Genomic DNA, 23,873 nt, shown 5'->3' with positions numbered 1-23,873 from the left:
TAAATGATTTAACCTGATGAACCTTTCTTCTCTGAGAGCTGACTCACAGTAAACGAACAACAACTTAGCAACATAAATGTTGGGCTCAATTGTGATCGTAAGGGACTACCTATACATATGACAAGTTTGGCTGCTGGTGGTTCCCCAGCATACCTCTTCTTCATGTTTTCATTTGCCTGGACTTATCCAGCCTTCCCTTAACCGCTAGTGCTACTGCTGTAATATAGCTCAACCATTAGCAGGCAGATGTGGGTCAGCTTAAATGTCCCTGCAACCTTTATTTCTGATACCTCTTGCAGAGGATCTGGCCAAAACTAACTCTAACTTCATCCCACTACTATGAATCTTCAAATAATTTTGTACTGAATGTATAATTATTGTCTTTAATTTATTTTAGGAGAATGGAGAACTGGGTGCAGTCCTCTCTGCAGTTTCCTGGGAATAAGTCCCACTGCAGTGAGCGGAAAACACTTCTAAGCACACAAACCTGGGTTCGATTGTACAGTATGACAGGAACAGACTGGACAAAAATAGCAATAGCATTGAGACTTATATACCGCTTCACAGTGCTTTTACAGCCCTCTCTAAGCGGTTTACAGAGTCAGCATATTGCCCCCAGCTCTCTGGGTCATTTTACCCACCTCGGAAGGATGGAAGGCTGCTGGCAATCGGCAGAGTTAGCCTGCAACACTGCGTTCGAACCACTGCATCATGACAGCTCTTTAGGATCTACTGTTAATTTTTATGAAGATTTATAACAGATTGGTAAACTTAACCCAGATGGATTACCTATTGCAACTAATGATATTTCTCCATAAAAATTTGCTGCCTTAGGAAGACTATTTCAGGGAAAATCTAATACAAACTACTGTGTGTAAATTCTCAAGCTGAAATCAAATTCCTGGGTGGAGCCTATATTCAAAGTCTTTAGTTTTATATCTTTGAAAGTTCCTCGAGCCATTGTTTTCCATCTTGCTCTGGAATAGATGGAAGAAAGGATGCATCAATCCTGAAGTTTGCCTATCTCTATCTTAATAATGTAAGAGACAGAGAGGCAGGTGTAGATAACAAAATAAAAGAGTTGGAAGGGATTTTAGAGGTCTTCTAGTCCAACCCCCTACCCCAAGCAGGAAACCCTATACCATTTCAGACAAATGGCTGTCCAATCTCTTCTTAAAAGCCTCCAGTGTTGGAGCATTCACAGCTTCTGGAGGCAGGTCATTTCATGATTAATTATTCTGTCAGGAAATTTCTTCTGAGTTCTAGGTTGCTTCTCTCCTTGATTAGTTTCCACCCATTGCTTCTAGCTTTGTCTTCAGGTACTTTGGAAAAGAGGTTGACTCCCCCTTCTTTGTAGCATCCACTCAAATATTGGAACACTGCTATCATGTCACCACTAGACCTTCTTTTTCACAAGACTAGACATACCCAATTCCTGCAACTGTTCTTCATGTTTTAGCCTCCAGTCCCCTAAGCATCTTTGCTGCTCTTCTCTGCACTTTTTCTAGAGTCTCAACATCTTTTTTATACTGTGGTGACCAAACCTGAATGCAAACTAGATAACCCAAGCATTTCTTTTTGGCTAAATTGCCATTTCTCCCACATTGGTCCAAATTACCACGTGGGAAGAAGCTTGACAAGCTTTTATTTGCAAGCTGCCTTAGTACCTTTATGGTGGAATAAAAAACAAAGAGTCTGAAATTGATTTTTCCTGATGAGTTCTTTCTCTACACCTTACACTATTTGCAGCTTAGAAAAGCAACAAAGAAATGAAAACTTGTTCTCACCTACTGAGGCTTTTGAAAATTAAATACTTAAATTCTTTCTGGGATGATTTAAGCATTCCTTCTTAAAGTGGGCAATGGTTCTGTGCAACACAATTAACATGGTTTGGGAGCATTCACAAGAACTAGGATACCAAGAAAACATTTCATATTTAAGTCGGGTATAAGGAAAGTATTTTAAGGAAGTACTTTCTTGTAAACAAGAAATATTTTACTTCACTGCTTTCATCCCAGTTGTAAACCTCCAACTCCTTGTTCTTGGAGAGCTTCATCTTGATGGAATAAGGAATCCAGATGTTCTTTAGCTCTTCAATGGAGGTGTAAGAGTGTCCTCCCTCAGCCATTCCTAACTCATTCCTGAAAGCAAAGCAAACGCCAATCGATATCACAGAGGTGGAAGGAATTATCAGTGAACAGGACTGAGCAGCAGACTTTTTTTTCCTGTGCTCAAGCACCCAATACTGCCAGTCAAAGAAATGAGACTGATTAGTTCAGCGAGAAATGGCATTAATTATCTCATCATCCATAATTACAATGGACCAATTCTATACTCTTTTGTGTCTAACTGCACTTTTCCATCTGCAGTATAATTGCAATTTTACTGCTTCAGTGACTTTCTCTGTCCTTTCATTACGTGTCTTGGTATAATTAAGAACATGGTAGAAGCAGTCATGTAATTCAGTAACAAGGCTTATCATTAAGGAACGGTAGGGCCAGGACAAAGTGTTAGGAAAAGTAGGGATTCCCTGGATAGAAATGGTACTTACCATTCTCCAACTGCTATTTCTCTACTTTTGGGGAATTCCAGGCAACCCTTCTTCAGCATCTTCTTCTTAAAAGCATACTGTCAAAGAAAGGATGAACCTGAAGCACAGAAATCTAAATCTAAATTTGATATACATTGATTTTTTTTTAGTTTACTATCAACTCAAGCGGATCAAGATAGGATAAGTTCTCCAACTGCTTCTCAACATGTTGTATGAGGAACACATTCTACTTCTGTTTGCCAATGGCACTTCTAACTTATTCCAGTATATAGTATACAGTGTGTGTGTATAATGTACAGATTAAGAAATTCTGTGGACGATTTCCCAAACCACATCTTGATAACTGACCACTGGAAATTGGTTTCCTTATTTTGGGTTATCTTAACTGAGGTCCCACCTGTAAAACTAGAGGCATTAGAAATGGAGTAAGGATCTTGAATGGACATGAATCAGAGGTAGTGAACTGTTTGACAATGCATTGTTTGAGGCCACCTGAGAGGTGACTGCACCTAAAGAATGGCAATAGAAAACAACATACGTGTGCATCTCCCTACCTCAGCTTGCACCTTCCAAAATTCTGCTTCCTTGGAGCTGTTGACTTCACAATTAATGACTAACACATCTGGCAGACAGCGGATGTTGCGTGTCTGGACCTGCAATGGCAGATAGAGAGAGATGTTGTGTAATACTGAAGCAATGACACAGATTGAATCTTTGTAACTTTATTTGGTAATGCCTAGTTATGGGCATGCTCTGATCAGACTAAGGATCATTATTCTGATCTTTCAGCAGTTGTTCATAGAAAAACTGATAGCGGGAACCAGGGGAGAGGGGAATACTATTTTTCTTCTTTAAATTAATATTTTATCTTCAAAATCAATTTATCATAGATCTTGCCACAGATCTTGGAATCATACTAACGCCTGGTCATCTGTCAATCAAATGCACAATTCCCATTCTCAAAGCAATCCCAGATAGTATGGCTGTATATGCCATACCTAAAGTTTTCTATGCATCAGTGCTACAGACCTCTTATTGCCTGGGCCCACCCAACACTTCCCTCACCACTTACTGTGGGTTGGTACTTCTCGCAATTCTCACACCAGGCCTGAGTGTTCTGTTCCAGGCAAATGCTTCTCTTTAATATCTGGGCAAATTCATAATCCATTATTTTATCTGGGGGAAAACGGAGGCACAAAAAGAATGTATTTGCATTGCTGCAAAGTTCAGAATAGGACATCAGACATCGTGAGACTGAGATATACACACGGGGAAGAAAACAAACCCTGCTAAAGAAAAGCAGATGGCATCAAGGAATAGTTGCCGAGACCAGTTGAAAAGCCCAATTCCAATAACTGTCTCCTCAGGAATCTTGAACTTGGTCACTATGAGCACACCATTCAAGCAAGTAACAGATTGTTTTAGGCCCACTTGACAAGGATCAGATATACAGACAATTCACTTCTATCTCTGCACAAGGCCTAGGCATGCATTAGAAGGGAAGAAATCAGTTTGAAACCTATGGAAATATAAGCAACCCGGGGCTAATTAATCGCTTCAGTGTTAATGATATGATTGCTCAATGTATGCATGTCACATTAAAACATAGTCTTTTAAGATTTGTCTTTCTATTCTTCTTTTGATAGATGAGTGTGGTAGAAATTATTTAAATTAGAGTAGACAAATTGCTTGCTCATGCGAACTAAGCATATTTTATCTATTCATTCAATCAATCAATCAATTGTATTATGCTTTAGAAACCTGGGATTGAGAAACCAAAATTCTTATTTCAATCATTCTATGAACTTGGTATGTTTCCTCCAGCACATTTATATTTTCTAAGTGTAAAATGAAAAGTATCACTATAAAAGGCTACAGGGTTGGTTTGAGTAAGAAGGTAAAAATGGCAAAGCACATGAGAGAAACTGCTACAAAAATTAAATAACAGAAGGCCCGTCTATTTGTTACTCAGAATTTAACTTAGGTTCAACCAAACCTAAGATTCCAACAACTAAATATCTGAGAGATGGTTTGAGGTGTTAAGACTTATGAAGTTTGGTTAGTGAAATGAGTGAATAAGGAGAAGATGAGCCCAAGGGAAGGGTCAAGCATGTCATCAATCTCAAGTCTCTTTGTGCCCACAAGAGATCTAAGTCCAGCCCACCTTGAATTTCATTGACTCTTATCTATCATAATTTGTTTTGACTGTTAGTAGTTCAGATTCTTGTAGAGAACGTTAGCATGCAGTAAACCTGTATCTGAACCGCCTTGCTTCCGGATTTCTTGTGCCTGACAGAATAGCTTAGAACTTTTTTAACAACTGACTTTGATGCTCTAGGAATATTTTTATCCTATTTTAAAAACTTCTCAATCAATTTTTCTCTAAGGGACATGGGTTCAGGCACTATGAATCAGGTAGCTGGAAAACCTCAAGCGCTTCACATTTGCTGTCCCATGTTTTGAGAAAAGACAGTTCCACACCATATTTACTCTCTCATTATATTACTTCTGAAACTCCATACCATTGTTCTCAGGATAAGAGAGAGTAAAGAGGAGAGTAGAAGAGACTCGCACTGTCTCTTTGCCACAGCGGCACATACTGCAATTCTCCACTTCACAGCTGAAAAGCTGCCCAATGACCGAGTCCCCAGAAGATCCAAAGTTGCTAGAAGAAACACAACTAGATCAGTAGAGAATGTCATGAGACAATATTCAGGAGCCCAAATACTCCGGGACAGACAGACTTCGGTTTATTTCCCCCCCTATAATCTCAAAGTCTACTAATGAGTCCACCACAAAACAATAAACCAGGACAAGTATACATTTCTAGAAGAATTAAGGGACAATTTAACTGCATGCACATAACTCAGACCAAGGCCATAACAATTAAAGTTTAGCTTAATACTTTGCTCCATCAATATTCACTCCCAGAGGTGGGCTACTGGGGGTTTGCAGGGGTTTGGGAGAGCCCCAAGCTAAGATTCTGTGCAGTTCGGAGAACCCCCAAATCCCACTCCTGGCTGGCCCCACCCACCCCACCCGCTCCTCCCAGAAGTCCCCAGGCGGCCCGTTTTGGATGCAGGTAAGTGTAGGGCTCACACAGATGCTCGGAGAGGGCAAAAAATGGGCCTCCCGGAAGTTCGGGAAGGCCAGAAATGGACCTGTTTCCGGCTTCCAAAGAGCTTCCGGAACCCAGGGAGGCTGTTTTTGCCTTCCCGGAGGCTCGAAAAAAGCCTCCGGAGCCCAGGGAGGGCAAAGCCCCATCCTCCCCGCCATGGTGCAGGAGGCCAACTAGGCCATGCCCACCATGGCCAAACCCACCCAGCAACCGGGCAGGGAACCCTTTGCTAAAAAATTTGAAGCCCACCCCTGTTCACTCCCCAAGAGCAAACTCCCTTCGTTGCAAGAGTTCAGTGTTTCTCAACCTCAACAACATTAAGATGTGTGGACTTCAACTCCCAGAATTCCTCAGCCAGAATGAGAATTCTGGAAGCTGAACATCTCACATCTTCACGTTGCTCAGGTTGAGAAACATGGCAACAGCCTAATTTAGAGATGTTGTTAGAGAACTGAAAATATTAAGTAACAGATGCAGATGCATTTTATGATCAGAATATACTGCACAACTCATTTTTCTTTGCTAAATTATTAGTTCAAACTAATAATTATTAAATATAACTCTGACCCTTAAGACTTTTTCTTTTTCTGAAGCTCAAACAGCATATCAAAACAAGATATGGTAAGTACATCATGGTTAACAGCTGTCCAGGGGTGGGATTCTACCGGTTTGCACCTATTCGCTAGAACCGGTTGTTAACATCCTAAGCAGTTCGGAGAACCGGTTGTTAGAAGAAATTACTGGCCTAATCCTGTAAGGAAGGCAGGAAGGAAACATTCTGGTATTGCTTACAGAAACTGCCTCTCCGTTAAACCTTATTACATTCTTGGCAGGACTAGACTTCCTGTCTCAGGAACTTCTCTGGAGTTATTTTTCCTCCTTTGTTGGTACTTTACTTGTGTGGAGTGACCATTCAAAGTTACAATGGCGCTGAAAAAAGTGACTTATGACCATTTTTCACACTTACGACTGTTGCAGCATCCCCACAGTCACGAGAGGCCAGGCGAGGAGATGCGTGCCTCGATGTGAGTGATACTGAGTTGGCCACGCCCAGCCAATAACATGACCACCAAGCCACGCCCACCAACTAAGCCACGCCCACAGAACCGGTTGTTAAAAATTTGAATCCCACTCCTGCAGCTGTCCCATGCAGAGGGTTCATTACCTGCTCCCAATGCCTCGGTAAGCCTGAGGGCCCTCCTGCTCTTGAGTCTCCTGGTGGAGCTGGGTCAGAATAAATCTGTTCCAGCTTTGAATCAACCGACCTAAGTTCACCTTCCCTGTAGCTTCATCTGAATCAGCCAAGATCAATCCCAAAGCAGCTGCTTCTGGGATGGTGCGGAAGGCACGCAAAAAATTACTCCCCTGAGACAAAGGAAGGCAAGAGAAAATTATACATCAAAATAATAAGCAATTCCTAATCCAACATAAGAGATTGAAAGACCACACTCAACAAACCTCTACGTCTCCGCTCTCTTGTAAGGCATGCTTGGTCTGACACCCCCTACATTAGGAATCATGTGGAAAGGACATGAAAGCCACGGTAACCAAAGGAGTGTGGGACTGATTCAAGGGAACTATAGGGGGATGAGAAGGCCAGCTGCAGAATGGTAGGCAGCCATGCTGGTAATCCTTGATTTATGACCAGTTGCTTAAAGACCATTCGAAGTTATGACAGACTCAAAAAAAGTTAGTTACAACTGCTGCACCATTCCTCTGATCATGGGATTTTGGGAATTTGGCAACTGGCTTGTTAGTTGCAGCATCCTACATGATCACATTTTGCAACACATTTTTGCTGTTTTCTGGCAAAAACAACAACACCTGGATAAGTTAATTATGTTTTATGACATGATTCACTTTACAGCTGTGGTGGTTACTTAGGGACCATAGTAAAAACAGTTGTAAAATTGAGATTAGTTATGTAGTGACCTGACTTATGACCAATGATTTATGACCAAAATTCTAGGGTTAATTCTGGTGGTAACTTGAGAACTACTTGCACTGTGATGCTGAATAATTGGGGATGATGGGAGAGGGGAGGAGAAAGAACAAATATGAGACCAAAAAAAAAAAAAAAAAAGATTCAGTGACAGAGGCAAGAAGAAAGCAGCACTGCTTGTACACTTGATGCAGACCTCAATATTTAAGTGAATCAAAACTAGTTCAGGCTAAAGTTAACACTCTCCTTTTTTCTGTTTTGGTACCTTCAAGTCAATGTTGACTCCAGGAAGCTGCCAGGACAACTCCTTGCAATTTTCTTGGCAAGATTTTGGAAGTGGTTTGCCCTTGTCTTGTTTTCTAGGATTGAGAATGACTGACTGGCCCAAGGTCACTCAGCTGGCTTTGTGCCAGCAGGCCTAGAACTCATGGTCTCCCAGTTTCTAGCCTGATGCCTTAACATTACTCCAAAAATTGGCTTCTTAACAGTCTTTTGAGAAAGAAAGAAAATAAATAAGTCTAGGATGTGTGATGGTATACTACATATACTTCCAAATTGATGGAGTGCAAGCTACAGTATGTTGGTTTGCAGACTCTTTCTAAATCAGAGATCCTTGCTTACATAGAACATTAGCGTGCTTGAGAGAAAATGAGGCTTCAATTGCACCTATGGGGTAGACAAAATAGGCCCAAATTGACTGGCAGCACTACTGTCCTTTCTGTTTGCAAGGAATGCTATCTGTGGCTGGTAACCTTGGCAACATCTTCCTCATCCTGCTAGACAGCATTATCCAAAAGCTCCAATGGACCATAGCCATGATGGGCACCTTGTCAAAACCTATGGAATGGAATTTGGCCTAGAGAGGTGTGTAAATTGGGAGAGAGGTGTGTAAATTGGGATAAAATTACAAACAGTAATGGAATTGAAATGTCGAATGACCAAACAATCAGGAGCCATCAGGATGAAGTCTGCCAATCTCCGGGTATTTTAAAGTTGGATAACATCAAGCATGGGTAAGTTAAAAATATGATTAGTAAAGAATACATCCAAAGAGTGAGAAAACTACTAACATGAAATTAAATGGTGGGAACACCATCGATATCTGGGCCATACCTGTTGTACAAATACACTGCTGAAACTAGACATGAAGAATTGAACAGTTTAGACTGAAAAACAAGAAAACTCACGACTCATTACATCCCCATAATGATATTGATAGGTTTTACCTGCCCCGCAGAGGTTAATTTTAACTCAAACAAAGAAAAGTATGCATTGGTTGATTATGTAAAAGATAACCAAGAACAAGCATTGATGCAAGTTAAAAACAGGGGGAAAAACATGAATATCAAAAGCATATCATAAAAATGTGAACAGAATGCTGGCAAGAAAAACATTACACAGGCAATTCCCACAAAAGACTGAGGGGAAAGTTGATAAAGATAAAACTTGGCAATAGCTTACAACTGGAATATTACTAAAGACTTGCATTTGGCTCTGCAAAAACAAGCAATTCAACTGAGTACAATCAAGGTCAGAACTGAAAAATTGTCAAATGATTCAGATTATGCAAAGTGGAAGAAACAGTAGACTATACACTCAGTTCATGCAAAAAGATTACACAAACTGATTATAAACAATGTAACACGAGTTGCCAAAATGATTCATTGGAACATCTGTAAAAATTATCATGAACCAGTGATGAAAAATTGGTGGTAACATAAATGAAAAAGAAAAAAAGAAAAGCTGAAAATAGCAGAGGGTTTCCGAATACACACATACACACAGAGTCTTGACTAATAAGACACCAGATGTAACTGTGGTTGAAAAGAAAAAAGTGTGAATAATTGATGCGGCAACAGTACAGGATAATAGAAGACATAGATAAGATCACAAAGTATCAAGATTTGACAATCGGATTTGAAAGATTGTGGGATAAACTGGCCCTAGGGGTTCTGGTGCTTATTGGCACTACCGTAGCAAAAAATATTGGACGCACTGACAAAATTTCCATCTGATTACAAAAGGCCACGCTGTTTGGATCTGCACATATACTATGCTGATACATTTTGACATCCTAGGTTCTAGGGAAAAAAACATGATATGTATATACACCCAAACCAGCTAAAAAAAAGTAGTAGTTGTGATTTCACATGTGTAATAATGTATTAAGTTTACATGCTGCCTGATTCTAAACAATTTTGGCTGGCTCATAACAAACAAACAAATTACAATAAAATCAATAAAAGAAAAATAATGGTAAGCATGACAGCCCATATGGACTGAAGCAAGGTGTCTCTCTCTCTCTCTCCTTTACCAAAAGCTTAGGTGAAGATCCAGGTCTTCACCGCTCGGTGAAAGTAGAGGTAATCTCAAGGATATATATGAAGAGAGAACAAATGAATTGAAAAGAAGATCGAGAGAATTATCATTGGATAGAGAATCAACTCTATCCAATGATAACTTTATCTTCTTTTCAGAGACATTTGAAGAAAAACGGGCAATATATGAAGCAGTATATGGATGTGGTAGGAGGAACAGTGGTTTGTAAGGAAAGAAAGGCGTGGAGAGCTACAGTGCATGGTATGATATAAACCAGGTTTAGCTATGTTTAGTTTAATTTTAATTTTGACAAATTTAACATTTATCATTGTTTGTATTACAGAAACCATAAATCCCTATTCTGCCCTGTAGCGCTGCTGCTTGACATATGCCAAAGCATTGCCACTCCCAGATAGAAAGCTCCCACCTGGGATTGCTCTAACACACTATGCCTCTATGAAATTGACTCTTTCCAGCTGTATCCCATCATATTCAGTTACCAATAAGTATAAACCAACCAATGAACAATTGGCCCTAAACTTGGTAAACTTGGTTTTTAGCCATTATTCATCATCCTTGCCCAGAAAGTTTAATACAACCCTATACTTGACGCTTTGAAAGAAGTTTCTTGTGTTGTCTTCTAAATAACCTTTGATCAAAACGCCAAAGGTTCTGCTTGACCTTCCCTACCTCGTAAAAGATCTGGTGAACACAAAGATCTGTTTATCTTTACCTGACAAGGGTCTCCCCTGGACAAATCCAGCATGTGGAATAAAAAACCAAGCTCACAGCTGAGGCAGAACTCCTTCTGGCATAAATGATTCTGGACCAAGCAGCGCACAGACTCTAAGAAATAAAGAACCTACAAAGATAGGACAGACAAAGTTACAGTTACAGGAGGAAGAGGAATTGCTTCATAGGCTTATCACAAAAAAAGAAACAATATTGTGCTGACCTGGATCATGCAATTGCAGTAAGCATTTGGAATGTGGGGCTCAAGACCAGCAAAGAGTGTCTTATTGTAATGTTTGAAGTCAAAATCTTCCAGGCCCAGCTTGGAATATTTTATTGTGACCTAAATAAGACAAGCCAAAAAAAAAAAAAAAAATGTTCTGGTGTGACAATCTTACAAATCCATTTAGGACAGTGCACTTATGGTAACTTAGCAAAACAGCGTAAGTCAGAGGCCTTCAATACTATAATTTCTCTTTCACGTACACTGCCCTACAGTGCCTTGCAAAAAGATCCTAATTCAAGAAAATTCTCACATCATAATCCCTGTTTCAACATTATGCTTGTGATATTACCATAGTAACCATAGATTTCAATATTAGCATTTCTTACTCCCCAGCTCAAAAATAGTAATAATCTAACAAAGGAAGCTCAGCATTTTTTTTCCAGGTGGGGTTGAGACTTATAAGTTATGGTGCAAAGAAGAGGTATTTTAATCTTTTTCTACTTCCGCCCCCTTGAGTATTTTTACAGTTTTCTCTAAAGAAAAAGGTGAAGATTCTGAGAAGCACTTAAAAACGCACCTTCCTGTATTTCTTTGCCACCATATAGATCCGTGGCTCCTCTTCTCTTCCTATGGGGGATTCAGGGACTTGACTGAAATTATCAAATTCGTTGTCAAGCTCCTTTAATCGGTAGGGAATCTGCAGAAAAGAGCTCACTTTCAGTTTGTCCACTTACCTTTTCCTATTTTACATTTTGCAATGCCAAAACAAAGCAGATGCACAAAAACAATCAGATGTAGTTGAAAATAACAAACTCTTCAACTCCCAAATCCATATGGCTGTTCCTTTCTCCTTCCATCGGGCTCCAAACCACACATCAACGCCATACTTTTTGCAATAATGTTAACTCCAGACTCAACCAGAGAGAAAGACCTTTAGACATCAGGCATCTCCGATTCCTAATTTTCAAAAACCTGAGTCACTGTGGCCCATGGTATGAAAATTTGAGAGCGTTAATTCAGTCGTATTTGTAGGATTTCCCTACCTAACTATAAACAGTAAACTCTTATGAGACAGTCATTAATACTACTTACTTATAGCCCCCCACATAAAACGAGAAGGTCTCAAATTTGCTACCTGATTCCGGAGCTTCGTCCTGGGGTTTGGAGCATATCCAATGAAGCCAACTTTCTTCATGGTCCGAAGGATATCTGGATCAACAGGTGGAGCTCGTCTGCAAAATAGGCAATCATTCAATCCTTTTTAAAAATCTCTTTAATAATTCCTTTTAATGCTATGCTCCCCTAACAGCGAGGATGATACCTCCAAACTCCCCATCTCAAACGATGCTACTTTCACACAACTTCTATCCTCTTCTTACCACTCCTAGGTTGAAGAAGTACCTGGGTGCAGGGATAGAATTGGCCGCAGGCCAGTCAGACAGCAACGACTCAGTGGTCAGAGGAACAGGTATAAGTGACAAGGGCATGAGATCTTGGTTCCAGTCAAGGTGGGGCAAGGTATCCACAATGCAAGGTAAGGCAAAGTCAGTTTCCCGGGAGTAAGCGTTGAAGGTGATCTCAGGTGAATCAGCCCACAAGTGGACACAGCCTTCCGAGTCTCCAAAAACCATAGCTTGTTTGCTGGATGACACATCAAAGCTCATTATTAGCTGCCCCACTGTATTAACATGAAATATGTCAGCAGGATTGGCTAATCCAGTAGGTTCACAGAACTGACATTGACCTAGAACAGAAAGCAAAAGAAGAAATGAATTCTCTCTGGATTTTTAACATAACATTCCCCATATGACTTCGCTTATTTTCTAGGGTGACATTTTGATGAAATAGCATTCTAAAGTTCCAGCACAATGATGATCAAAGTGTGAGATCAGAGGACAATTCAGCTGGCTACTTGCCTGTCTGTGAGATGATGGCCAAGCGAGACGTGTAGGTAGGAATAAACTTCAGAAACAGAGGATCAATGTGGACCTGCAGAGGTGTAATGGCTCTCAGCATGCGTAAATCATACACCTTGAGGAAACGATCACAAGCTAGGCCATTCATTCGACTGGAGAAGCCACATGTCACCAACAGATTGCCATGGACGTCAAAATCGGACAAACTGCCTGAGTAGGCATCAAACTCATGTTCTGCAGCAAAAGTGCGGAGATCACGTAGGGAAACCTAATGAAAAAGCCTAAGATAAATTATATGAGAGCTGCTTATAGCTCTTGGAAGCCAAGAGGTTGAAATAAGGAAGGTGATATTACCTTTCCTGAGGTGTGACCACAAAAGAAGAAACGATTGGACTGCCTCATAATTGTAACTCCAGGAATCTCCACTGAATACTGAAATGGATAGAGATACAGATATAAGCTGGAGTTAAAAAAATTGGACAGGGAAAATTTAAGCCGTTGTTTCTTTTTAACCAAAACATCCACCAACTGTCAGGAAAAGGGTGTTGCTAGAGTACCATTGTGACTCCTTTTTTCTTCTATTCATATCTGTATTGTGATTTTGTATTATGATCTTATTCTTAACATTTGTAACACTATCTGTGTTACAAAACACATTTGTTTTGAAATATGCAATTTTTATTTCAACAGTACCTCTTTGGGGGAGAGAGAGCAGAAGTAATGGTATTCGCACTGGTCACAACAAGAACCAGTACTATCTGAAAAATTATCACTGGGAGGGAACAGTATTTCTCAATGAATTATTTCTCTCTAACATGAGCTAAGCAGTATTTCTTCAGCTTTAGACTCACAGTTTGTTTATAAGACTGAGAGAAATTGATATTTCGGTAGAAACTCTTGCTTTCATATCTGTGTTTAACCAAACCCACACTGTGCAGCAGTCTGAGATTCTTAGGATCTTAGGATTCTTAGGGGTGCCACAAGGTTCTGTCTTAGGCCTAGTACTCTTCAATATCTTCATGAACGACTTAGATGAAGGAATAGAAGAGGAACTTACCAAATTTGCAGATGGTACTAAGCTGGCAGGAATAGCTAACACCCAAGAAGATAGGCTCAAGATCCAGATGGATCTTGACAGACTAGAACACTGGGCCATATCTAACAAAATGAAATTCAATGTAGAGAAAAGTAAAATCCTACAATTAGGCAAGAAAAACCAAAAGTACACATATAGACTGGGTGAAACCAGACTCGATAGAAGTAACTGTGAGAGGGATCTTGGAGTCTTAGTGGACAACCAGCTAAATATGAGCCAGCAATGTGCAGCAGCAGCCAAAAATGCTAATGCAATCCTAAGTTGTATTAACAGAGGGATACAATCAAGATCAAGGGAAGTACTAATACCACTCTATAAAGCCTTAGTAAGACCACACCTAGAGTACGGCATCCAGTTTTGTTCACCACATTATAAAAAAGATGTTAAGCTATTTTCTAAAGCGCCTGTTGGCCAGATAAGGAATAATGGATGGAAACTGAACAAGGAGGGATTTAACCTGGAAATAAGGAGAAACTTTCTGACAGTGAGAACAATCAACCAATGGAACAGCTTGCCCTCAGAAGTTGTGGGAGTGTCATCACTTGAGACTTTCAAGAAGAGATGCCATTTGTCAGAAATGGTGTAGGGTCTCCCGCTTGGGCGGGGGGTTGGACTAGATGACCTACAAGGTCCCTTCCAACTCTGATTATTTGTTATCTGTTATCTGGATCAATTCCACAGTAAAACAACACGGTACCTTCTGAGTTTCTTGCACTGTATTGAGGTCTATTTCAATCACATGGCTGGTTAGACCTCCAACAAGCAAAGTGCCAGGATCAGTCAGTAAAAGGCTGTGCATGTCCTCACTTTCATCCATGCTTCAGGAAAAAAAGGGAACAGTTGACGCCAGATCTGACTGATATCTTCCGTTTACACAATTTTCTTATATCTTTTTAAGTAAATATAAACAATGGTACATCACACACACAAAAACCTTTGGTCATCATCAGATATTGACCTTGCCCCTTATTTATTTCAGAAAAACAGACTGTGAAATCTAAGCTACAGTTTCTGTGGAATGTTTCAAACAGGAAATAATCGGCTATGCAATGCATCAGAAGCATAAAATGAAAAAGCCCACATCATGCTTCTAATATCCTGTCTTTTCCATCAGTCAACAACGAACAACATTTTGTGGACCAAAATTCCCAATCTTTGCATGATAAACTACATGATTCCTACAATATAGAATTTCTTGTCTTATAAAAAGTTTTGGCTTTATCAAACTTGGGGTTTACCAAAGAGGATAATTAGATTTAACTGGAAAGAAAGGGAACTTCCTGATATGAAGTTCTCTATATTTGAAAAGTATTTGTTTTAAAAAGACTGAGTATTATGCTGTTACACAATCCAGATTCAATAAATTAATGAAGTGATTTCGCAAAGACATTTATACTTACCATATGTACACTGCCCAGAGGGAAATGGAGGACAGTTACAAAATATGAAATATAAATAAATGGATTGTTTATTATTTGTTATGTTTGGTTAATTTAATCATGGGAATATACTTAATTCCTGTTTCACTTCATTATCATAATTCAATGTAGATCTTTACTATATTTTACTATTTTAATAATATATTAAAAATGGTATACTATAGGCTAAACTCCATAAAATGGATGACTTCTGAACAAAAAAAGGGTGAGACTAAGACAAAAATTGTGGAAATAATTCCTAAATGTGTCTTACAATTTTAAGGAATACATGCAATTTCAAGGAAGACCAATATCATGATTCAGTGCCTAAATATCTATTTTTAATAATAATTTTTACTGAACATTAAAAACACAAAGGTAGTGAATGCTAAGAAAAATATAACAATTTTTTAACAAAAAGTATCTTCATTCTATATTTCATCTTTTATCCATCAGAAATGATAGACTCATCATTCAATTTTAATCAGCAAAACGGCATTAAGAGTTAACAGAATTTATGTGTGTGTGTGTGTGTGTATTAACATTAAACAAATAAATCAATTTCATATTCTTTTCCTTTTCTTTACACAATAATTTCTCTAAAAATCCAAAAAATCTCTTAGTTCCTTATCTTATATCTGTAAACAAAGTCTAATCATTCAATTTTAGTCAACAAAAATTACATTAATAACCACCAGAAACAACAATATACTGAAATCTTGATATTTAATCCCTTCAAATAATATCCCATAAATTAATTTTTTTATCATTTTCTCTTCATCTTCTCTCAGAAATTCTGTCACAAGTTAAGCACTTGCCTTTTTTATCTCTTTTTCTAAACATGAAACAAAAATTCTTCTTGATGTATCTTATCTATAAGATAATTAGGGCCTCATCACTTATTCCTGGTCAAGAAAAAACTATTAAAAGCTACTTGAAGAAAAAATATAATTTAACCTTGATTGAATAAACTTTTATAATCCTTTGTTTTGCTTTTAAAAATCTTGATATTTATTTATTTTAAGTAATATCTCAAAAACTGATTTGTTTTTCTTCTCTAAAAATGTGTCCAAGTCACTTTTCTGAGTAGAAATCCACACAAACCTGTTGTCAAATATCCTTGAATTCTTTTAATCTTATAATACTACAAGCTGCTCATAGTCTCTAGAAATAGAACAATGCATAGGCTGTAATAATAAATATATGATAAATACATTTACAAAATCTCAATCCATTTCTGGTGTGCACCATTCACTTCCAAGAACTGCCAAACTAACCTCTGAAATGGCATACATTTCCAAGACTTAGTCTAGCATAGCTCAGAGAGAAACTAAATGTTGAAGTAGTTTGTGGGAATGTTCTGTTCCCTGATTTACGACGTTTGCACATCCTTTAAAATTAGATTTCCCTTAAATTCTGTCATGCTGAAAAAGCAATTCAGCACAAGGTTTTGGAGAGTTCTAAGAATTACATTCAAGATTTTGGAGGAAGCAGGCTAAAACCCCTTGCTGAATATAAAGAAAAGGCTATTAAAAACTGTAAGTATTTTGCTATCATCAAAGAGCTCCCAGAAATAGAAGGTACTTACAGGTAATCAAAGATTATGAGCCCACCTCTTGACATGTATTTTAGGTTGTTTTTGGTCAGAAACAGCACACCATTTTCCAGGCTTTGGATCTGTCGAATGTCATCACTGCTGTGTACCTGGAAGGAAGAATACCGTTCCAGGGCTGGACCAAAGAAAGAAGTGGCATGACCCTAAAACAGAGAGAGGCAAGTCAATCAACCTTTTTCAACAATGGGCTGAACGTACAGATATTGCAATGAGCAAGACTTTTTTTATAAAAAAAACCAAATATGCCCAATTCACTGCCTTCTCAATCAAAGGGCCCATTTCCTTTCAATTCTCATGAAATCTTCTGTTTCTTACACCTACTCAAATATTTAATACTGTCTGCTAAGTCAATTAATCTTAGCTTGTTCTTCCTTTGGCTAACATACATGTCACTGTTTAGTCAAATACAGTGAGATCACAAAGTAACTAAGTTACAAAACATTCATCTGTTTCAATTTCAAAAACTGTATTCTATCTTTTCCTAAAATCATCCATTCAAGGCCACCAAGTTAGTTTGAAGCGTATGATCTAATACAAACTTATAATCAGGGGTAGGATTCAAATTTTTTAACAACCGGTTCTGTGGGTGTGGCTAAGTTGTTGGGTGTGGCTTGGTGGTCATGTGACTGGCTGGGCGTGGCCAACTCAATATCACTCACATCGAGGCACGCATCTCCTCGCCTGGCCTCTCATGACTGTGGGGATGCTGCAAGTCGTAAATGTGAAAAATGGTCATAAGCCACTTTTTTCAGCGCCATTGTAACTTTGAATGGTCACTCCACACAAGCAAAGTACCAGCAAAGGAGGGGAAAAAAACTCCAGAGAAGTTCCTGAGACAGGAAGTCTAGTCCTGCCAAGAGGTTAACGGTGAGGCAGTTTCTGTAAGCAATACCAGAATGTTTCTTTCCTGCCTTCCTTACAGGATTAGGCCAGTAATTTCTTCTAACAACTGGTTCTCCGAACTGCTTAGAATGTTAACAACCGGTTCTAGCAAATAGGTGAGAACTGGTAGAATCCCACCCCTGCTTATAATCAAATTAATCAAACCTGGTACATAAACAAAAAACCTACTTACTCCATGGTTTCCAACCCAGAGCATTTCTTCGTGTAGGTCAAAGTGGGAGAAGGAAACAGGTACACCCACTTCTGAAACAATGGTGTGGAGTTCGGAATACATGCCCTCCATGATATGCACTGACTCAGGCACAGCGATGCCTTCCAAAGGAACTCCCTCTGGATCCAGCTCCACATTCTGTAACAGATTTGGGTTGAGGTGGGGGTCTAGGGCAGGAAGTAGGGAGGGAACATACTCTGCAAGGGCTGGATCAAGACCTTCAAAATTCATGGTGGGTGTTTATCTGTATAGCAGAGAAAAAAATACAATCTTTAATTTCCAATGTAGTATAAATATGGTAGAAATATTCATTTAATGAGCTCTTCTTTTAGCCCTAAATTTGAACCAAATTGTAAGATAAAATCAACTGAGTTACATACATGTGTCAAGCAATTTGATCATCCTAATTGTCAATGGAAGTCTTTAGAAAAGCAGGTAGACAATACCTACAATACTAGTACATTCCATTTCTAATCAGAGAAGATTGCTCATGTTCAAATGTTACACTCAGAGGTCACAATCTAAAGAGAGAAAGTGAGGCAAAGGACTGCATACAATAACTCCCGATAAGGGAATAAATTATGAGTAACAACACAATTTTAACTCAACAGAATATTGGAAAGAAGTTATGTAAAAAGGCCGATTTTCCAAAAGCAAGATAGTTCTCCCTAAACTAAACAGAATGTGTGTGGAGGAGAGGAAGGGAAGAGAGAAGCCAGCAAAAGAAAGATTGCTCAATTATGGGTTAGTGACTGTAGACAACAAAAAGATCTTTATTTTTCCCCAATGTATCCTTATGGTGGAGGCAGTTGGACAGTGCATTCAAATGTTGCTGGCTACTCCATTCTAAGCCCCTCCTCTTGATCCCGTGTCCTATATCCAAGCTACTATTGAGGGGTTGGAAATAATTCCAGAAGCAGGCATTGATTTTTCCTTGTCTTGTTTATTCTCATACTTTCTACTGGTTATATTGTATACTGCTGAACAATTATTTCCTGAAGAATTACACGAACATTTTTAATTGAACATCCAGATAAATATACTCAGCATATATTCACTGCTGAATTCAGTAAGTTTTACTGTCAAAACTATGCACTCCTCATTAAAAATAGAATTAAAAAATTTAGATGGAATTTTGACAGGTACTGATGAGAAGGTGATTAAAAAATTATATGTATATTTACTTGGAGTAAAATTAGAAGAACAAGTAAAAGAAACAATGATTGCTTGGGGGAAAATTTTTGGATATGGGATAGATTTAGAAAGATGGCAGAAATTATGATCTCAAAATTATAAAATAACGATGTCAATAGCATATAAAAAGAATTTGTATAAGATGTTTTACAGATGGCATCTACCCGCGGCAAGAATAGCAAGGATGTTTAAGAACAAATCAGAGAAATGTTGGAAGTGTCATCAGATACCTTGATCATACTATCACATGTGGTGGACATGTGTGGAAGCCAAGAGATACTGGACTAAAATTCATACATGGCTGGACAAAATGACAAAACAGCATATAGACTTGAAACCAGAGATATTTTTATTGGGTATCTTACCTGAAGGATATAGTAAAAATTGATATATCTGATTATAAATGTATTAACAGCAGCTAGAAGTGTATTTGCCAAAAATCAGAAAAGTGAAAAAATTCTGATAGAAGAGGAGGTCATTAAGAAAATAATGGAATGTGCAGAAATCAGTAAATTGACATTAGCAATTAGAGAGCAAGAAGTCAAAGATTATTATAAAATTTGGGATTTATTTTATCAATTGCTAGATAAGAAAATAGGGAAATAAAATATATTATAAATATAACATAATAGTAATGATAATGATATGTTATAAATGATTATAATGAAATGAATGATATTAAGTATTAGGTCATGTAATAGTTGAGATTTGCTGAAAAAGAATGATGCAAATTTATAATTAAAGTCTAATCAGGTGTTAATAACAATATAAAATGCATAGTTGATGTATATAATATGAATTATAATTTAAATATAGAAGGGAAAGACTGTTGACATAAAAGATATGTACCAACCGACACATTGTACAATGGAAAGATGGTTTTATTTGTTGTTTTATGTTTATGTTTGTTTATGTTTGTTGTTAAAAAATAAAAAAACTATTTTAAAAAATAGAATTAAAAAATTGCAGCTGGTATGAATAATTCAATTTCCCTCTACAGAGATGTAGCATCCTGAGAAGGGTGTCTGCTATAGCTGGACTTGAATTATTCTAATGGTGCTGTTTCCAAGAAAGCGGCATTGTCAGATCAAAAAACATAAAAGCATTAAGTAGAATGATATTATTATCCATTATCCATTAGTTTTTCCCATATAAATAACTCAAGGTGTCAAATAAAGCTAATACGTCTTCCTCTTCCTCTTTTCCCCACAACAACCACCCTATAAGGTAGGTTGGCCTGAGAGACAGTGACTGGCTTTCATGCCTAAGGTAGAACTAGAACTCAGTCCCTTTGTTTCTAGGCCAGCACCTTAATCACTACACCAAAGTGGCTCTTTTAATAATAAATTATTTATGATCCAAAACTCAACCTTTACATGCATAATAGTGGATTAAGTGTTCAGCTTTAATTTGGAAAAAAATAATATTATTTAAGATCCAAAACTCAACCTTTAGGTGCATAATAGTGGATTATGTGTCCAGCTTTAACTTGGAAAAAAAGTAATATTCAGCTAGCAGATATTTCACAAATGCTATCCTAAACTCTGATTCATCTTAGCATAACAATATGAAGCAAAATTTGACCAAATACGTTGTGTTTTTCAGCTAGAAACTAAATCAGAAGTAAAGCCTAAGAAAAAAAAATGTAATAAAATTTATCTAATACTAAAATGTGTAACCTAAGTGTATTAAGTGTGCATTAATTGCCACTGAAGAAACTGAGATATACTGGAAACAAAAACAAAAATGTACAGCCAATTGTGTTTTGGGGAGTACCTCTAGTAGTTGTACTCTATTTACTTCTAATTAAACATGCATGGCTCACAATTAAGCAGAACCAAGTCCTTCCTTAAATGCCAACCTATCTTCAGCTCTCTGACACAGAATCAAAATTCCCAAATTCATAGTTAAAGTTATAAATTGTTATACTAACTGGAATTGGGGAATTGCAGTCTTCCCCTATTTTGGGGGAAAACCACACTTAAAAATGCTGTCACTCAAGCCCTGATCCTCTCATGCCTGGACTACTGCAATGTGGTCTACACAGGCAGTGGTGGTATTCTACCGGTTTGGCCCGGTTCTCCCAAGCCAGTAGCATCGATAAGCAGCGGAGACCAAACCGGTTCTCTCCAACGCTCTGCTGTTGGGCCCACCTCAATCTGGGTTAGTATGGGAGCCTGGGCTTCCATACTAACCTTTATTCCCTGCTTTTGAAGGGCAGCTGCTTTGCGTGGCGCAGCACATTGCTGCATAGCAGCTGCTGAAGCGACAGGGAGAGTGCAGGATTGCAGGAGGCGAGTTGGAAAGCCTCTGTGCCTACGCAAAATGCATGTTTGGCGCACCCACCAAACCACACCCACCGAACAGGTGGTAAAAATGTTTGAAACGCACCACTGTACACAGGGCTATCTTTGAAGAGTATTCAGAAATTACAACTGAATGAGGCAGTACGGGCAGGATTTTTTTGGGGGGAGGAAGGCATAGGTTGGCCCATGTTACAGTGGATGCTAGTTTGCATCCAGGTACAATTCAAAGTGAAGGTTATCACCTTTATAACTCTTCACGACATGGATCCAGGCTATCTGAGGAACCACCCCACCCATGCCAGCAGAAAAGGCATGCTGCGGGCTCTGTTGGCCAAAGATTTTCAGCTGACAGGGCCCAGAAGAGCCTTTTCTGCCACAGTGCCTGCACTTTAGAACGACATACACCCCCACCTCCCTGAGATGCGATCCATACCCTCCCTTCTGGCTTCCCCAAAGGGCCTGAAAACTCTGCCGATGCACCACTTGGAGGTGGCCTGGGATTAAGAGAAGATCCCACCTCATGCTGCCTTCCTCCTCACCTTTCAATTGTAAATTTCATCATTATCAAATTATTATTATTATTATTATTATTATTATTATTGTTGTTGTTGTTGTTGTTGTTGTTGGTGGTTTTAATGTTTAGCGTTTTTTAATGTTTGTAAGTCTCCGAGTCACTTCTAGTCAACATGGCGGCACACACAAAAATAATAAACAAAACATTTTGTTACCAATAAAGGAGAATATTTTGTAGCTCAGTGTTTACTCATTACTTACAATTGTACAGAATGTTTATCAAACTTGTTTTGAATGAAAATGGCCAAATAAGGGGTCCTTGGTGCTCTCTTGAGCTTGCTTTTTTTCTTGTAGACGTTTCCCTTACCCTAACTAGGTACCTCATCGGTTCTAGTAAGGAGTGCTGTTTGCTGTCAGTTTACATGGTACACAATTTCGTTGCAGTTAGCGTCTATAGAACACCACCTTATCACCATTTTAGTGTTACTTATTTCCAGGAAGAACAGACAGACATGGGAGAACAGACCCAAAGAAATTACCACCCTCCTCACTCCCTCTTTTATTTGGTAAATGAGGACCCAGATTGTTGGGGGAGAGGGCAATAGGCTGACTCTGTAAACCGCTTAGAGAGGGCTGTAAAAGCACTGTGAAGCGGTATATAAATGTTAAGTGTTATGGCTATGTAAAGGATGGCACTGTGGAAGCTGCACGTTGTGAAAGATTGGTGGATATTCCCTTCCAAACGATCATCGGCCATAAAAAAGCCGCGGCTCTTTCTTTGCTTGAACTACAATTCCCAGCATCCCTCATCACTGGCTGCGTTGCTCCAGCTGTTACAGTGTTGTAGTTCAACCGCATTTGAAGGCTTGACGCGCTCTGGCGACCTCAAGGAAAAGCGGGAGTAGAAGCTGCTAAGAGGAGTAGAATCACCACCCTCGCCATTTCCCCTTTCGGATCAGGGACGCCCTCACAAGGCTGGCCTCCGTAGTCCGTGTCGGCCGAATCAGAAGCTAGCCCACAACCCACCGCGAAAAGTGAGGCTACGGGAAGTTCACATAGCTTCCTGTTCCCATAACCCCGATTACTCGGGGCCGTAACATTCACACGTTAAGCGCGCCTTCCCATCCTTTCGGGGAAACGATACCCAAACTCCGCTCTCCAAAAGGAGGGGGGGGAGCATTACCCACAATGCTTTGCTGTCCGGGGTCGCTTCGGCTGTTTCCGCTTCCTCACCTCCTCGGCCTCTTCGCTGCAGCTATAGCAACCCGAACCATCCTCATTTCTTCTCCGGCGTCCACCTCTCAGAACTGGCCGGGGAAAGAAAAGCACCCGCGCGCCACGGCCAATCACCAGACGGCCTCGTGGGGCAGGATCCAATCAGCGAAGACGTCGTGTTAGGCGTACAGCGTGCGAGGACGCTCTTCCCTTTCCGCGTTTCCTTTCTTTTTGAGGAAGGACGGAAATTCGAAAGGGACAAAACAAAAGTGCTTCTCATGAATGTGACTCAACCAATTAAAGAAATTCCTTCCCTTCCCACCCCCACCCCGGTCGAGAGTGAAGTCGTTTTATGGGACTTCCTCCCTTTCACGTCTTTTGAGGCATGTGGGAGGGAATCGAGGAGCCTCGCCCATACACAAGAGTGACACAGTGTCAGAAAAGTGTTTCCCACCCGGCGGGAACAATTACCGGTTTTTTAAAAGTGTATTTTTAATCTCACGCACAATCGTATAGCTCTTCTGTACTTTCCTGCCTCACTGAATCAGTGCAATACGCGCATTCAGAGGCTTGCCTCTTCCTTTTCTATAATGATGCA

The 23,873-nt window shown here is 39.2% G+C and overlaps 1 protein-coding gene across 5 annotated transcripts in view; it reads right to left on the bottom strand.

Moving 5' to 3' along the window:
* PAN2 (poly(A) specific ribonuclease subunit PAN2) overlaps nt 1–23,651 on the bottom strand; it is a 35,160-nt gene extending 11,509 nt beyond the window's left edge. For 3 of the 5 annotated variants that reach the window (XM_087956276.1, XM_087956279.1, XM_087956280.1), the window contains exons 1-17: nt 23,248–23,427; nt 18,009–18,291; nt 16,907–17,076; nt 14,598–14,718; nt 13,159–13,236; nt 12,805–13,072; nt 12,290–12,632; nt 12,024–12,120; nt 11,466–11,585; nt 10,886–11,005; nt 10,664–10,792; nt 6,835–7,034; nt 5,074–5,216; nt 3,624–3,727; nt 3,106–3,204; nt 2,552–2,628; nt 2,000–2,141 (exon numbers count right to left, since the gene is read on the bottom strand). In XM_087956276.1, coding sequence (XP_087812402.1) covers nt 2,000–2,141; nt 2,552–2,628; nt 3,106–3,204; nt 3,624–3,727; nt 5,074–5,216; nt 6,835–7,034; nt 10,664–10,792; nt 10,886–11,005; nt 11,466–11,585; nt 12,024–12,120; nt 12,290–12,632; nt 12,805–13,072; nt 13,159–13,236; nt 14,598–14,718; nt 16,907–17,076; nt 18,009–18,278 — 2,481 coding nt within the window. In that variant the 5' untranslated portion in view covers nt 18,279–18,291; nt 23,248–23,427. Of the gene's footprint in view, nt 1–1,999; nt 2,142–2,551; nt 2,629–3,105; nt 3,205–3,623; nt 3,728–5,073; nt 5,217–6,834; nt 7,035–10,663; nt 10,793–10,885; nt 11,006–11,465; nt 11,586–12,023; nt 12,121–12,289; nt 12,633–12,804; nt 13,073–13,158; nt 13,237–14,597; nt 14,719–16,906; nt 17,077–18,008; nt 18,292–23,243 lie in introns of all 5 variants that reach the window. The other 2 variants (XM_087956277.1, XM_087956278.1) reach the window with 2 other exon arrangements.
* Between the last annotated feature and the right edge of the window lie 222 nt (nt 23,652–23,873).

The sequence above is a fragment of the Notechis scutatus genome, chromosome 2, assembly GCF_049901735.1.
Source record: "Notechis scutatus isolate UNSWTSFEM ecotype Mainland chromosome 2, rNotScu1.2, whole genome shotgun sequence".
Lineage (NCBI taxonomy): Eukaryota > Metazoa > Chordata > Lepidosauria > Squamata > Elapidae > Notechis > Notechis scutatus.
The sequence above is the reverse complement of the archived record's forward strand: the minus strand, read 5'-3'. Positions and strand labels throughout refer to the sequence as shown.